We start from the raw sequence: 17,512 nt of genomic DNA, 5'->3' as shown, positions 1-17,512 counted from the left end.
AAAAAAATTAGCCGGGCATGGTGGCGCATGCCTGTAGTCCCAGCTACTCGGCAGGCTGAGGCAGAAGGATCGCTTGAGCCAGGAGTTTGAGGTTGCTGTGAGCTGGGCTGACAGCACTCTAGCCCAGGCAACAGAGTGAGACTCTGTCTCAAAAAAAAAAAACAAAAGAAAAAACAATTTTAAAAAATAAATCTCAGGGCTGGGCAAGGTGGCTCATGCCTGTAATCCTAGCACTTTGGGAGGCTGAGGCAGAACGATCATTTGAGGTCAGGAGTTCGAGACCAGCCTGAATAACATAACGAGACCTGGGTCTCTACAAAAAATAGAAAAATTAGCCAGGTATGGTGGCATGTGCATGTAGTCCCAGGTACTTAGGAGACTGAGGCAGGAAGACTGCTAGAGCCAGCAGTTTGAGGTTGCAGTGAGCTATGGTCATGCCACTGCCCTCATGCCCAGGCAAAAAATCGAGACTCCATCTTAAAAAAAAAAAAAAAAAAAGTCAGGGGGAAGAAAAACTATAGTTCGTACAGATCCACATTAATGCTGAAAAACCAGGAATGCAATCAATTTTATTTATTGTTTGTCAAAATAAATATTGAATGTGGACCAAACATTAGCAACATGAAAATATCCAAAAAACAGGTAAACTGATTGGTTTTTAATCCACAAACCACAAATACACAAATCAATCAAAGAAATTAAACGTTGATTTATCTTCTTTCCTAGGATTTTTTATATTTCAGCTGATTTTCATTCTGACTAGATTTTTTTTTTTCTTACGTAACAGTCTTGCCCTGTCTCCCTAGGTAGAATGCAATAGCATCATTGTAGCTCACTGCAACCTCAAACTCCTGGGCTTAAGCAATCCTCCTGCTTCAGCCTCCCAAGTAGTTGGGACTACAGGCGCCTGCCACCACGTCTGGTTAATTTTTCTATTTTTAGTAGAGCCAGCGTCTCAATCCTGCTCAAGCTGGTCTTGAACTCCTGAGCTCAAGCAATCCTCCCACCTTGGCCTCCCAGAGTGCTAGGATTACAGGTATCTCTGTGCCCAGCCGGCCCCTGACTAGGTCTTCAGATGGATGCAAATGATCAACATGAGGGCCCTTTTACAGGAACACAGAATATTTAGGTACTTATACTGACCGGCTCAGAGTCATAGCAATAATCATCCCAGCTCTGTCTGAGGGGTTTCTTTGTTATCTGGAAATAAGGCAGATTAGTTAGGTAGAAGTAATGGTTATTACAGTTTTCTGATGACTTCTTAGATGTAGTGTGCAGGCAGCACTGCTGCTATCCAAAAAAAAGTTATTTTACATAACAGCATAAAATGAGAAATAACTAAGTAGATCTTCAGATTCTGGAAGATCATATACTATTCATCCCACCCCATACATGCCACTGTCCAGTAAATGATATTTATATTAATGCTGAGTCCATATCCTATGAATACTGACATTATCAAAAATATATGTTATGTCCATTAAATACAAAAAGATCTGGAAGGGCAGCAAAACTCCGGATTTCTCTAATACTAACAACTATCAACTCATTTATGGGAGATTACTACTTTGTAAAGAAGAAATTCTTGAATCACCCAAATATAATGTAAATAGTTTAAACAAGGTAGGAAAAAACTCAGAAGCTAAATTAGCAACTTTTTATTTTAAAAATTTACTTAATTCTATCCAGTAAAAATGCCTAGTATCATATCAGAAAGTGATATTTTGAATAACTTTGAAATTCTCAATATATTAATACGAAGTTAGTCTATATTAATATATACTTTCAGAATTAAGAAACAGTAGTTATACACTGTATATCCTGTGAAAAGTTTAAGGTGTTACTTTCATACCCCTAAATATGCACTGCAATCTTTCAGCCATCATCAAGGTATCAATGTGCTTATAAAACCTTCATAAGAATATTTTTAACTGCCATAAAGGAACTTTCCATATTTTTTCAAAGAAAAAATAAGGGGAGATGATCTATTATTTAAATATCTACTTTTATACCAATCCATTAACGTTGGTTTTAGAATTTTTGTTAATACGAAAAATAATAAAATTACAGAAACCAACGTAATGAAAAGTTGTGAGACTTACTCTTTATTGTGGTAGTTTAGGGATGAATTTTGAGTTTTGAGGAAAGATCCAAATTCTCTAAGTCATTTGCCTTTGATGAATTTCATACTGAATGTTTAAGAGGACTATTTTTATAAAAATCGTCATACTCTAAGTCAGTATCATAGTATCATGCAAAGATCTATGTGTGTTACATTTTAAAGCATGCAAATCAGGTTTTAAGTAATCCTTTGCAAAGGACAAGCATTAATCATTAGTAATATTTAATATTCTGGGGTCTGTAAAAAGTAAATCACTTATTATAAATAGCTTATTATTATTTTCTTAAAGAATTTCACAAAAAAACACACTGAGGGTGGTAATAATTTTTAAATTTGAGAACTATATCACATAAATTTTTAGATTACATGTATGAATATGCAAGTTAATATCCATTACCAGGTTTGGGAAAGAAAGTACTAGAAAAAAAGCCTTTTTGAAGAACTAAAATTTAATAATATCCTACACTTCAAAATGTTTTTTATAAACTCTCACCTGATTGAGATAATGATATTCCTCTGGCTGTTTAAGGTGGAATGCTGATCTTTCTTCTTCACTTGCTCCTGCCAGTAGGTAATAGAATACATGATAGTTCCTGTTGGAAATAAAGAAGTATAACTTTCTTTTTTTATTTCAGAATATTATGGGGGTACAAATGTTTCGGTTACATGGATTACTAGAAGTATAATTTTCTAATGTATATGATTTATGATTATCATTTAACAAGAAAAAAAGCAAAAATTAGTAAAATGTATCTACCAGCTTTGTTTCTTTTTTTAATGCAAATGTGATAAATTCAGTATTTAAGTACTCCTACAAAAAGGAATGATGTTTTGGATATGGAATACAAAAGAGAAGCATGAAAGCAGCAAAATGACAAAGTTAGGACCTCTGAAAATTCTCTCCTCCATAAAACCAATGAGAAACCTGGCAAATTTGTCACAATTAACTTTTTCAGAACTGTGGAAATTAACCGAAAGCTTGCAGCAAACCAGAGAGTGGTCACTCAAGAAAAACAGCTGAATCTCAGTAAAAACAGCTTTGTGGCATTTTAACTTGCTATAGTCCATCCCCTGTTCACCAAGTCCACAGTATCCTTGAAAACCAATGGCCTCTCATCATGGTAGACACCAGAAGTTTGGTAGCCACCAGAAGGGGCTGAACAGGGTTAGAGTTTGTTCAAAACCTCATTCCCTAAGAAATAGCATTATTTGAACTGTCTGGTGGTTCCCTGGAAGAAGCCATATTCAAGACTGACTTTATATGACCTGATCATACTTTGTACAATGCAAAAATCTTTTCCTCAGAGGCATCCATTGAAAACAATTTAGGCAATTGTTAAACATGCCTGCTGCCTGAAGTGATGGGTAAAAGCTGGGGCAAACAATAGGCTAACCAGAAACCTTAAAAGGAAAAGCTGGTGAACGGGATCTTGATACAGGCTTTGAAAAGCCCCAATATATTTCCTGGGAATCTAGAAGGCCATATGCATATGTAAAGCTGTGCACTTACCCAGGGTTATGTATACTCTCAGAAAGGATCAGATGAAGTACTAAACTCTTACCTCTGGCTAACCTTGAACGTCTACACAAACAGAAAGTAAAGGAGAAGGCAGATTTGTAAAATGCCTAGCTAGCTGAGTGTTGAAGGCATGGTCCAATATATCCAGAAAGCCCTGTGGCAAAGACTAGGAGACTTACTGTTTACAAGCATTTAAATCTCTGTCTAATCACTACCTCACTACTAAGCTAAATAAGCAGATACTTCAATGGCCAGACTTGAAAAAAATACAAACTTTATGAAATCAGTTCAAAAAAGTAACAGAACAATTAAACAGCAGGAATAAAAACAACCAACACAAATCCTGGGAGAGAGAGAACTCATTTCCAGAGTTGTCACATTATATTATTTTAAATGTCCAATTTTCAACAAAAAAATTATAAGTCATGCAAAGAAATAAGTAACTATAACCCACGCAAAGGAGAAAAACAATTAGTAACTGTCCCTGAGAAACCCAAGACATTAAATTTAAGTTAATGGATATTAACTTACTAGATAAGATTTCAATCAGCTATTTTAAATATGTTCAAAGAACTAAAGGATATCACACTGAATGAACTAAAAGAAAGTATGAGAATGCTGCCTCACCAAATAGAGATTATCAGTGAATATAAAGAACTTATAGGAAAATAAAAAGGAATTTTGGAGTTGAAAAATATAAATGAAATGAAAAAGTATCTAGAGGAGCTCAATAGCAGGTATGAGTAGGCAGAAGAAAGAATCACTGAACTTGAAGGTCAATTGAAGCTAGTCTGAGGAACAAAATGAAAAATTAATGAAGGAAAGTCGATAGAGTCTCAGAGACCTGTAGGACAATTCAAAAGACCAATATATACATAACGAGAGTCCCAAAAGGAGAAGAAAGAACAGAAAGAATACTTGAAAAAATAATTACCAAAAACTTCCCAAATTTGATGGAAAACATTTATTTTCACATCCAAAAAACTCAATGGCTCCAAGGAGGATAAACTCAGAGATTCACACCTAGACCAACCAAAACTGTTTAAAGACAAAGACAAAGAGCATATTTTGAAAGCACCAAGAGAAAAATGCTCCATTAAGGTATCCTATTTTAAGATTAATAGCTAATTTCTTACCAAGAACCTGGCAGAGAGATAACATATTCAAAGTGCTGAGAAGGAAAAACTGTCCATCAAGAAGTGTATATCCAGCAAAACTATCCTTCAAAAATAAAGAACAAATCAGGATATTCCAGATAAACAAAAACTAAGACACTTCATAGCTAGCAAATGGGCCCTACAAGAAATACTCAAAGGAGTTTTTCTGGCTTAAATAAACACACTAGACAAGATTCAGTTTAACATGAAGAAATAAAGAATGCTGATAGAAGTAACTACATAGGTAAATATAAAAGATAGTATAAGTTTATTTTTTATTTGTAATATTTTTTGTCTTATTAGATTTGAAAAACCGCATAAAGCAGTAATTATAAATCTGTGTTGATGGGTATACCATTGTAAAGATGTAATCTGCATGCCAATAACAGCACAAAGGAGCAGAGTTACACAGGCACAAAGCTTTTGTATACTATCGAAATTAAACTGCCATTAACCCAAACTACATGTTAACAAAGTAAGATGTTAACTGTAATCTCCAGGGTAACCACCAAGAAAATAACTAAAAAATAATAAAAGAAATGCCAACTAAGTGAAAATGATACACTAGAAAACATTTATTTAACACAGAAGAAGGCAATGATAGAAGAATAGAGGAACTAAAACATCATAACACATACAGAAAAGAAATGGCAAAACAGTATTTGTAAATCTTACCTTATCAGTAACTATATTAATTATAAGTGAATTAAACTCACTAATCCAAAGGCAGATAACTGACAGAATGGATTAAGAAAAAACGATCTAACCACATGCTGTATATAAAAGACAAGCTTTAGATTCAGAGACACAAATAGGTTGAAAATAAAAAAATGGAAAAAAGGCCGGGCGCGGTGGCTCACGCCTGTAATCCTAGCACTTTGGGAGGCTGAGGTGGGTGGATTGTTTGAGCTCAGGAGTTCGAGACCAGCCTGAGCAAGAGCGAGACCCCGCCTTTACTAAAAATAGAAAGAAATTAATCGGACAACTAAAAATATATAGAAAAAATTAGCCGGGCATGGTGGCGCGTGCCTGTAGTCCCAGCTACTATGGAGGCTGAGGCAGTAGGATCGCTTGAGCCCAGGAGTTTGAGGTTGCTATGAGCTAGGCTGACGCCACGGCACTCTAGCCCGGGCAACACAGTGAGGCTCTGTCTCAAAAAAAAAAAAAAAAAAATGGAAAAAGACACCATGCAAAGAGTAACCAAAAGAAAGCTGGAATGTCTATACTAATATCAGATAAAACAGACTTTAGGACAAAAATTGTTACTAGAGACAAAGGCGGCCATTTTTATAATGACAAAAGGGCTAATCCATTAAGCAGATATGATAATTCTAAATACATGCGTCTAACAACAGAGCCCCAAAATACATGGAACAAAAAGAACTTGATAGAACTAAAGCAAGAAATAGACAATTCAACAATAATACTGAGAGATTACAATACGGCACTTTCAATAATGAACAAAACGAGACAAAAGATCAACAGAGAAAAAGAGAACTTGAAAATTACTATATACCAACTAGATCTAACACCTATCTATAGAATGCTCCATCCAGCAATAAAAGGATACACATTTTCTCAAGTCCACAGGGAACATTCTCCAGGAGATGCCACATGTCAGACTACAAAACAAGTCTCAATAAATTTAAGGGAGTGAAATCATACATCCACTCCAACCACTTTGCAATAAAATAACAAATCAATAACAGAAATTTCCAAAATTAACAACTACATGGATTCAATAATACACTCCTAAATAACCAATGGGTTAAAGAAGAAATCACAAGCAAATTAGAAAATACTTTGAGATTTACAAAAACAAAACACAATACACCAGAACACAGAAACAGCTAGTGCTTTGAGGGACTTTATACCTGTAAATCATATTTAAAAGAAGGGGGCGCCAGGGGAGAAAAAAAAGAAGAGGAGAAATTCCAAATCTATAACATGACCAACCATCCACCTTAAGAAATGAGAAAAAAAGAGCAAACGAAACACAAAGGAAGCAGAAGAAAAGAAATAATAAATGTTAAAGCAGAAATAAATGAAATAGGGAATAAGAAAAACAATAGAGAAAATCAGTGAAACCAAAGATTGGTTCCTTGACAATACCCACAAAATTAACAAACTTTTATCTAAATTGATGAGACAGACAGATACAGAAAGAGACAGAAACTCAAATTCAGGAATGAAAGAAGGGGAAACATTACTACCAACCTTGCAGAAATAAAAATATTATAAAGGATACTACAAAGAATTTTTTGTCAACAATTACATAATCTAGAGGAAATAGACAAACACCTAAAAGGATGCAAACTACCAAATCTGACTAAAGAACAAATAGAAAGTCTGAACAGATCTGTAACAACTAAAGTGTTTGAATTAGTAATCTATCCAGATTCCAGATCTTCACACCCATTCATTCTCCAAAACCAAGGAAATCAGGCTTATACCCCCTTCACTCCACTAAACTGTGTTAGAAAAAGTTACTAATAACCTTCTAATAGCAGCATCTGATACATCCTGCAAGTGTTCATGAAGCTATTTTCTTCCTGAAATGCTCTTCCTTTTGTGTTAAAACACCTCTAATTCAGATTTCCTCTTACTTTTGCTAGCCACAAAAAAATTAACAGAAAAGCCTGAATTCTAGTACTAATCTTCACAGTAATTCATTACGGTAATGTTAGCTATTGATTAGTGAGATTTTATTGTAAGTACCATGCCAACAATTTTATAAATGTTATTTCATTTAATCCTCTAAATAACTTTAGGATAGTTCTCTATCTGTAAAATGGGAATAAATACCTTCTGCTAGAAGTTAAGTGAGATGCCCAAGACATATTCAGGATTTGAATGTAGGTCTGTTTAACTTCAAACTCTGGCTCTTAACTATTTTGTCTCACTACAGCACGAAGCAAATCATTTATTTACCTCTCTATGATATTTGGTTTCCTCACCTGAAGGATATCACATATATCATCTCTAAAGACCCATGTACTTCAAATATTATAATGGAATTAAGAGCTTTCCTGAAAACTTTCCTTGGATCAGAGAAAGAACACTAAAATGGAAGAAAGATCCAAAGACACGTTGCTCACAAAGATGAATGAGATACTACCTAAGAAACTGTTTTCCTGTTCTGATAATTTGTCTAGCATCAAAAATCTCCTCCTAGCAGCCTCTGAAAAACCAGTGTTTTGCCCCGGACAGAAATAGCAATTATACATAAAGCTATGCATGAAGTAAACTGAATTAAGGGTCATAATACACAAAGAGCTTAAAAGTCAATCTGCATGATACAAATCTTAATTTGATCTAATTACACAAATAAAAATATGTACCGTTCATTATGCTCTTGATAAACGAGTCTGGACTTCTCCAGTAGATATTTTTCAACATAGGCACTAGAAGAAAAGTAAAATTGGATGATATAAATGATAAAGTTTAATAAAAATAAATAAAGGTAGACAAATATTTATTGAGAGACAGTGCAAAAGTATAAAGAATGCTATCCAGATAATTTCAGCACATTTAGCATTATAATTGTGTTATGGATACTGTTAGTGTTACTCATGTTAAATTCCTAAGATCATGAGTCTTTTTTTTTTTTCACTCAGTAAAGCAAAATGAAGTCAGAAGTTCGAAACATGGTATACAAGATCCTCCAAGGTTCAGACTCTACATCCTTTCTAGGCTCACATGCCACCATACATTCTTCCAGACATTATACTTTGGCCGGACTACTAAATAAGGCTCAAAGATACACTTTCTTTATGTAGTCTTGCTATTACCACAACCTCAAATCTATTATTTATTATTTACTGATTTATTCTGTAAGTATTCATTTATTGGGCACTATACTAAGCACAAGGAATATGGAAATAAGTGATAAATTACCTGTTCTCAAAGGTCTTACAAACTAGTGGAGGAAATAGGTAAACTAGCAGCTAGCTATCACACTGAGTTGATAGAGTTTATCACAGAGCAATGTCCAGGATATTAACCATACACCAAGACAGACACTTGAGATTCAATTAAAGAAGGAAAAAGGATGCCAAGAAGAACTCCTGTGGATGGTGAGAACACACCACATGGTAAACATTCATTAAATATATCTGGTGAGTAAGTGGCTTAGTAAATGAAGCTAAAATCTGAAGGATTACCCAGAAGAAGGCAAGGAGAACTGCCTTTATGTAAAGGCATAAAGGAAACAGGGTACACATATCAACTTCAGGGAAAACAATTACAATCATGCATCACTTAACAACAGGGGTATATGATGAGAAATGTGCCATTAGGCAATTTTGCCATGCAAATATCACATAGTATATTTACACAAACCTAAATGGTATAGCCTACTAAACACCTAGGCTACAAACCTATATAGCAATTACTGTACCGAATACTGTAGGCAACTGTAACACAATGGTATTTGTATACCTAAACATATCTAAATGTAGAAAAGGTATGGTAAAAAATATAGGATTAAAATCTTATAGGAACACCATAGTATATGCAGTCTGTCATTGACCAAAACATCATTATGTGGCTCATGACAGTAGTTAAGTATGGCTAGAGAAGAAGATAGGCAGGTGGACTAGATCAAGAAGAGCTACCATAGGCCAGAAGAATGAACTATATCCTGAAAGTAATGAAGAACTGAAACATCAATTATATTTCTGATATTTTATTCTCGTTATCCAGACTGTACCCTTCAAGTTTTCAATACTTCTTACCCAAACAGAAACAATCAGTTAAGATATTAGTGGAAAGGGGATTCTATAATCTGAAATTTAAAAGCTTTAGACTACTGAATACAAATTACTTAGCACAAACCTCTTTGGGGTCAAAATCAGACTTGAGCTGTATTTCCCCCAGTTCCCTCTCATCACTTGGCTCTGTACTCAGTCGCTCCCAAATACAGGCTATTCCCTGAAGTATGCCATTTATTCCTGACTGCATTGCTCATGTTCTTCTTTCCACTTCTAACTCCCTAGTCTATTCCCCAGTCTCTGTCCAGTAAATTTCATGCCTTCATTAAAATGAAGCTCAAACATGCCTTTGCAAATCCACTGCCACTATTACCACCAGAAATTAAAATTTATTAATACTTCTTCTGAATTACCATTACCATCTCTAGTCTAAACTACTGCAACAGGCTCTTATCTGTCTAAAATAGGAGAAAGGAAACTAACATGAACTAAAATATTAAATCCTCACAACCACCCTGTATGGCAAATATTACTGCCCCTATTTTACAAGTATAGAAACTGATGCTCAAAGATATTAAGATCAAACAGCTAATAAACAGCACAACTATGATTTTAAGCCAGGTCTGTTTTAACTTTACTAAGGTTTTTTCTTTCAACTACATTAGTTCCCCTGCCACTTGCACATGGAGGGTACATTCCCAAGACACCTGAAACCACAGATAGTACTGAACCCTATATATACACTATGCTTTTTCCTATACATACATACCTATGAGAAACCTTAATTTATAAGTTAGGTACAGTAAGAGATTAACACAACTAATAAAACAGAACAATTATAACAACATACTGTAATAAAAGTTACATGAACATGGTGTCTCTCTCTCAAAATTTCTTATTCTACCGTACTTACCTATTTTGGTTAACTAAAACCTTGGCAAGCAAAACCACAGATGGCAGGGGACTAACACATACTAACACACTACTTTCTGGTCTCTCTTTTCTCCCTTCCAATCAATGAATTACACTGCTACAAGAGTTATCTACATATAAAATAAGATCCAATCATGTTATTCCTCTACTTTTACCAAAGTACGGGGATCAAGTGAATTCAAGTAGGGGTATCAATTCAAGTAGGGGTGAACTGATAATTACGTCCCTCTGAATTGTTTTTTAAATAGAGACAAGGTATTACTATGGGGCCCATGCTAGATTCATACTCCTGGAATCAGAACCCCTTGGCTCAAGTGATCTTCCCACCTCAGCCTCCCAAGTAGCTGAAACTATTGGCACCCATCACTGTGTCCCACTGGGATTTTTTTTTTAAACACTCTGGCATTAAAAAAGGAGGGGGAAGTCAGGCGTGGTGGCTCGTGCCTATAATCCTAGCACTCTGAAAGGCCAAGGTGGGAGGATCACTTGAGCTCAGGAGTTTGAGACCAGACTGAGCAAGAGTGAGACCCCATCTCTACTAAAAATAGAAAAAATTAGCCAGGCGTGGTGGTGTGTGCCTGTAGTCCCAGCTACTCGGGAGGCTGAGGCAGAAGGATCGCTTGAGCCCAGGAGTTTGAGGTTGCTGTGAGCTAGGCTGATGCCACAACATTCCAGCCCAGGCAACAGAGCAAATTCTGTCTCAAAAAAATAAATTAATTAATTAAAAAATAAAAAAGGAAGGGGGTGAAGGGACAGATGAAGCAAATATGGCAAAATTTGGTCATTGCTGAATCTGAGTTGGAGTTCCTTGTACTATTTATCTTTACTTTTGTATATATTTGACATTTTTTACAACAAATAAAATTTTTAAAAATCTGCTTCCCGGTGTGAAGAGGATAATTATGAACATTAGAGCTTTAGCCACAATTTGACACCAACTGACCACTATGCCCATGCTCTGTAGCCACTGAACACATCTCCTCAAATATACCAGACTCTTAATAAATCTAGGTTAAGGATATTATGGGTGTTACATTAGTCTTGTAATTCTGAAGTTTGAACTTTTCTAAAAGAAAAAAAAAATGGTTGACAGAAAAAAATGTTAATACAGACACCAATGTCTGCAAATGAACAATATACAGTTTATAAAGGAGTAATGACAAAAGTGAAAATATTCTCCAAAGCCTACTACAGCTATGTAGCATACTTACCCAAGTACAGTGCCTGTTTCCTGGTAATTTACTTGAATAAACTTGCCAAAACGACTTGAATTGTTATTATGAGCTGTCTTTGCATTTCCAAAGGCCTGTCAAAATAAACAATTCTCATTAGTTTCATTACAATTTTTTTTTCCTGGAAAATGCTACTTAGTCAGCTCAAAGAGACAAAATTCTACAGAGATAGTAAAAAGGCAATTAATTCACTTATATGTTGAGGCTCATAGTTCAGATAAAATAAAAGAAAGCAATTAACAACTGAAAGAAAACCAAGTAGATTTTATTTTATGCTATTCAGTAAAATAAATTTTTTTAAAGTTTTTTTTTTTTTTTAATATTTTTATTTTGGAGACAGGGTCTTGCTCTGTAGCCCATGCTGGAGTGTAATGGAACAATTATAGCTCACTGCAGCCTTGAACTCCTGGGCTCAAGCAATCCTCCTGCCTCAGCCTCCCCAGGAGCAAGGACTACAGGTGGGCAGCACCACATCCAGTTAATTTTTTAAATTCTTTCTAGAGATAGGGTTTCAGTATGTTGCCCAGACTAGTCTTGAACTCCTGGCCTCAGGCGATTCTCCCACCTCGGTCTCCCAAAGCGCTGGGATTACAGGCCTGAGCCAGGCATCCAGCCATCAGTCAAATAAATCTTAATTTTAAAAACTTCATGCTCGTCTCAAAAAAAATAAATAAAAAAGATAAAAACTTCATGCTCATTAAAATTCAGATTTTTCTTTCACATTCCAGAGCCAAAAAATTTTCTTAATATATTTATATTTTTTTAAAAATCCTGCTAAACTGAAACAAGGGGCTAGGAAAAGAAAAATTACATTAAAATAATTACAATTTTAGAATAGTATAAATGAACTGAAGTTCTATCACATAATATACTTTATGATGCCTATTTATTAATAAAACAAAGCTATAGTACTCATTACAAAAGAATATGAACTATAAGCTTCCTAAATTGCTACCCAAAGTATATACCTTGCAATGGAATACTGCCTAGCAATAAAAATGATCTAATGATAAAAACAGCAGCATTGATGAATATCAAACACACTAAGCACAAGAAATTAGCAGACCAGAGGTTGTCTGGGAATTGGAGTAGGACTGGGAAATGTCTACATAGGGGGACAAGGGGTGATGAAGATATTCTATAGCTTGATTGTATAATGGTGGTTAACATGGGTATATACATTTATCAAAACTCACTGCACTACACATTTTAAATGTGTACATTTTATTGTAAGTTATATCTCAATACAGTGCTATAAATTTATTAAAATTTAAATTTTAAAAAACCAAAGCCACTAGCCAAGTCTAACCCATTCACGTATTTGAAGAAACAAAACTAGAATTGACAGAGTTAGAGATGATTCATTGCAGAGCTTTTGCTTTTTTCTCCTACTATAATGATCTCATGGGAATGGCATACTCTCTAACTCCAAAAACCTAAACCAGTCATTTACAGAACACCTCGTAAATGCAAAGCTATTTGTGCTAAACTGTAACTGTGCAAAGTGCACATATAAGGACACATGCACATACAAGAAAGGCTGAAGAGGTAAACTAAGTTGATGCCCCAAAAACTACATCTCTACTCCAGTAGTTCTCAAAGTGTAGTCCCAGGACCAGAAGTCCTGGGAAAGTCCTGCCTGAAAATTTGTAAGAAATACAAATTCTTAGATCCTTTACAAAACTACTGAATGAGAAACTCTGAGGATAAGGTCCAGCAATCTGTTTTGATAATCCCTTCAAATGGTTCAGACGCAAGCTAAAGTTTGACATCCATTGCTCTTATTATGGATGTAGTTAAATTTCTGTGAAATTACATTTTATTGAGTATTAAATTATTCTATAGTCATAGTAGCAAACATACAGATTCATGAAAATCTCTAGAAATATCCCTTATGAATGTTTAGATTCCATTGTACCTAAGTAAGGGATCAGATAAGCCCAGGCTCTCAACCACCACCAAACCATGTATGAGCTATATATACAAAAAAGCTTGGCACCCGTGAGTTTTGAATGCTCAGAATAGTTTCTCCATTCTGCCCTTTCCCTTTCCATCATAGCAAGTTTTTTCCAAGGAAATTAGAAAAATCACATAGCACAGATTCATAAAATGTAAAATGTTGATTTCATCAAAGAAATATTCATTTAAATGTCAAATGCTTTATATTTTGACAATTTTTTTTTTAAAAAAAGGAAGGCTTGGAGATATGAAATATGGATATACAATGTACTACTTCTACTCTCATGTTTGCCACTTTTGATCCTACCCAATGCTACAATGTCAACAGCCAATCAGAGGCTTTCCTTCTACTTAACCTTTGATTGGAATAAAACTCTATCATTATGAAAAATCATCTGGGGCCATTATGAGAGATAGCCTTGCAACAGACACTTCACCAAAGAGGTTATATGGATGGCAAATAAGCATGAGAAAGTACGTTCAACATCACCAGCTACTGTAAAAATTCAGTTAAGTTCACAATGAGATACCACTAAACACCTATTAGAATGGCTAAACGAAAAATTAACAATGCCAAGTGCTGCCGAGGTTGCAGAAGAACTGGAATGCAAAATAGTACAGCAACTCTAGAAGACAATCTGACAGTGTCACAAAAAACTAAAAATACTCTTACCATATGACCCAGCAGTCCTACTCCTGAAGTGTTTAGAGAAATGCAAATTTATGTATACACAAACATCTAGGCACAAATGTTATTATCAACTTTACTTGTGACAGCCAAAACTTGGAAATAACCAAAATGTCCATGGACCTACATAAAGAATGAAGAACAGCAGAAATGGCTACCACATGAGTAAACACACAAAATTTTTTTTTTTTTTTTGAGACAGAGTCTCACTGTTGCCTGGGCTGGCCTCAGCCTACCTCACAGCAACCTCAAACTCCTGGGCTCAAGCAATCCTACTGTCTCAGCCTCCCAAGTAGCTGGGACTACAGGCATGCGCCACCATGCCCGGCTAATTTTTTCTGTATATATTTTTAGCTGTCCAATTAATTTCTTTCTATTTTTGGTAGAGACGGGGTCTCGCTCTTGCTCAGGCTGGTCTAGAACTCCCGAGCTCAGAACGATCCCCCCGCCTCGGCCTCCCAGAGAACAAAATATTTTTTATTAATTAAATCTCTTGATCATTGAGAGTGAGGTCAGCAAAAATGGCAGAGTAAGAACCTCTGAAAATCCTCTCCTTAAAAAAACAAGAATGCTAAGGCTGGGCGCGGTGGCTCAAGCCTGTAATCCTAGCACTGTGGGAGGCCGAGGCGGGCGGATTGTTTGAACTCAGGAGTTCGAGACCAGCCTGAGCAAGAGTAAGACCCCGTCTCTACCAAAAATAGAAATAAATTAGCTGGACAACTAAAAATATATATATGAAAAAAAATTAGCCGGGCATGGTGGCACATGCCTGTAGTCCCAGCTACTAGAGAGGCTGAGGCAGGAGAATCGCTTGAGCCCAGGAGTTTGAGGTTGCTGTAGGCTAGGCTAACGCCATGCCACTCACTCTACTCTAGCCAGGGCCCAGAGTGAGATTCTGTCTAAAAAAAAAAAAAAAAACAAGAATGCTAACAAAAAAAATGTCAAAGTCAACTTCTTAAGAACTCTGGAAATTAACCAAAGACTTGCAACAATTCTTGGTAGGAGGGCATTTAATCAAGGAAAACCACGAAGTCTTGGTAAGAAAAACAGGTATTTTAGCTAGCCCCACTCTCTAGCTCCACACTGATGAGAAAATCAACGTCCTACAGTGATGGTTTTTTTGTAAAAGCATCCCAGAAGCCATTGGAAAGATCAGAACAGGGTTAGAGCTATTCCAAAGCCCTGTTCCACCAGAGAATCATCGCTATTTCACTTGTCTGGCATTTCCCTGGAAAATTCACTCATAGGGTTGTCTTAATTTAAACTTACTCAGAAATCACTCACTGAGCCTCTAAACACAAACACACATACACACACCTGCCAACCAAGTGTGTTTGTGAAAAACAATCAGAGGTAATTGTTTAAAACACTGCAACTGTGGCAATAACATGGTGAGGCTAAAAAACAAAACAAAAAAAAAACATGCCAAGGAGAAAACTTAAAAGGAAAAACTGGTGAGTAACATGTACGAAGGGAGCTTTGAAAATAGAACTGAAATATTCCTGGGCACATCAAAGACCATGTGCATGCATAGCAAAGATCAGAGACTTATGTTTGCACTTGTGGCTCTATGTAAGCAGGAAGTAAAAGGTAAGGCAGAGATGAAAACAGCCTTCCTGAGTGCTGAAGAGGTATCCCAACAAGCACACAGAACCTCATAGGAAAGACAGGGAGCTGTAATGCTTCAAGGCATTTAAAAAACTCCACATCCAATCATAGCTGACCACTAAGATAACTGAGTGAAGTTTTTAATGGCCTCATGCAATTTCATAGCCACACAGATAAAAAGAATACAGACTTTACAGAATTAGTTCAGAGAAATCTGAACTAATCTGTTCTAGTGTTAGATAGCATAGTAAGGTGACTATAGCTAACAATAATTCATTATATATTTTAAAATACGTAGAAGAGTTGAAATGTTCCCAATGCAAAGAAATGATAAAGGTTGACAGATATCCTAAATACTCTGATTTGATCATTACACATTGTATGCATGTGTCAAAACAGCACATGTATCCCCCCCAAATATGTAAAATTGTCATGTATCAATTTTTAAGTGTTTTAAAGATTTCAAATCAATAAACTAAACTGCCACCTCAAGAAAACAGAAAAGAAAAAGCAAACAAATGTAAAAGCAATCAGAAGGAAAGAAATAATAATAATCAGAGGGGGAAATAAATAAAATAGACAATAGACAAACAATACAGAAAATTAAAAACCCAAACATTGGTTCTTCAAAAATATCAACAAATTGGCAAAATTTTAGGTACACAGACCAAAAAAGAGAGAGACAGAGAGAGAAAAGACTCAAATTACTAAATTCAGGAACGAAAAAAATAAATGTAGCACAAAATACTGACTAAAGGACAAAAACCACGTGGTCATCTCGAAAGATGCAGAAAAGGCATATGACAAAAGCAAAACAAAACCCTTTTATGATAAAAAATACTCAACAAATTATGAAGAGTAGGGAAGTTAACCTGATCAAGGACATCTATTAAAAGTACAGGCTAACAACATACTTAACAGTGAAAGACAAAAAGTTTTCTCTCTATAATCAGAAGGAAGACATGGATGGCTGCTCTTGCCATTTCTATTCAACACTGTACTTGAGTTTCTAGCCAGGGCAATTAGGAAATAAAAAGAAAAAAAAAAGGTAATCCGTATGAAAGGAAGAAGTAAAACTATTTCAATTCACAGATGACATGGTTTTGTATACGGAATAGAAAATGCTAAGAAATACATTAAAAACTATTAAAACAAATAAACTCAACAAGTTGAAGGACACAACAGCAATACACAAAACTTAATTATCTATCAACTAGCAATAATCAGAAAATTAAACTAAGAAAAATAATTCTATACACAGTAGAATCAAAAAAAGTAAAATACATAGGAATAACTTAACAAAAGACGTGTTAAGATGTGTATACTGAAAATTTTAAAATATTGTTAAAAAAACTTAAAAAGACCTAAATGAATGAAAAGACAGCTGTGTTCACAGGTTAGAAGACAATATTATTAAGATCTATAAATTCAATACAATCTCTATCAAACCTTAAAAGACTTTTGAAGCAATTAATAAGCTAATCCTAAAATAAATATGGAAATTTACCAAAATAAGTGGGGACTGAAAATACCCAAAACAATCTTGAAGGAAGAAATCTGGAAAATTCACTTTTTTTTTTTT

At 35.2% G+C, this 17,512-nt stretch overlaps 1 protein-coding gene across 2 annotated transcripts in view; it reads right to left on the bottom strand.

The window, feature by feature from the left end:
* MYO9A (myosin IXA) overlaps positions 1-17,512 on the bottom strand; it is a 247,613-nt gene that overhangs the window by 185,516 nt on the left and 44,585 nt on the right. For both annotated transcript variants that reach the window (XM_012640651.1, XM_012640652.1), the window contains exons 3-6: positions 11,655-11,749; positions 8,140-8,202; positions 2,616-2,715; positions 1,144-1,200 (exon numbers count right to left, since the gene is read on the bottom strand). In XM_012640651.1, the coding sequence (XP_012496105.1) occupies positions 1,144-1,200; positions 2,616-2,715; positions 8,140-8,202; positions 11,655-11,749 (315 nt within the window). The remainder of the gene's footprint in view (positions 1-1,143; positions 1,201-2,615; positions 2,716-8,139; positions 8,203-11,654; positions 11,750-17,512) is intronic.

Source organism: Propithecus coquereli, unplaced genomic scaffold (assembly GCF_000956105.1).
Source record: "Propithecus coquereli isolate 6110/MARCELLA unplaced genomic scaffold, Pcoq_1.0 Scaffold155, whole genome shotgun sequence".
Lineage (NCBI taxonomy): Eukaryota > Metazoa > Chordata > Mammalia > Primates > Indriidae > Propithecus > Propithecus coquereli.
The sequence above is the reverse complement of the archived record's forward strand: the minus strand, read 5'-3'. Positions and strand labels throughout refer to the sequence as shown.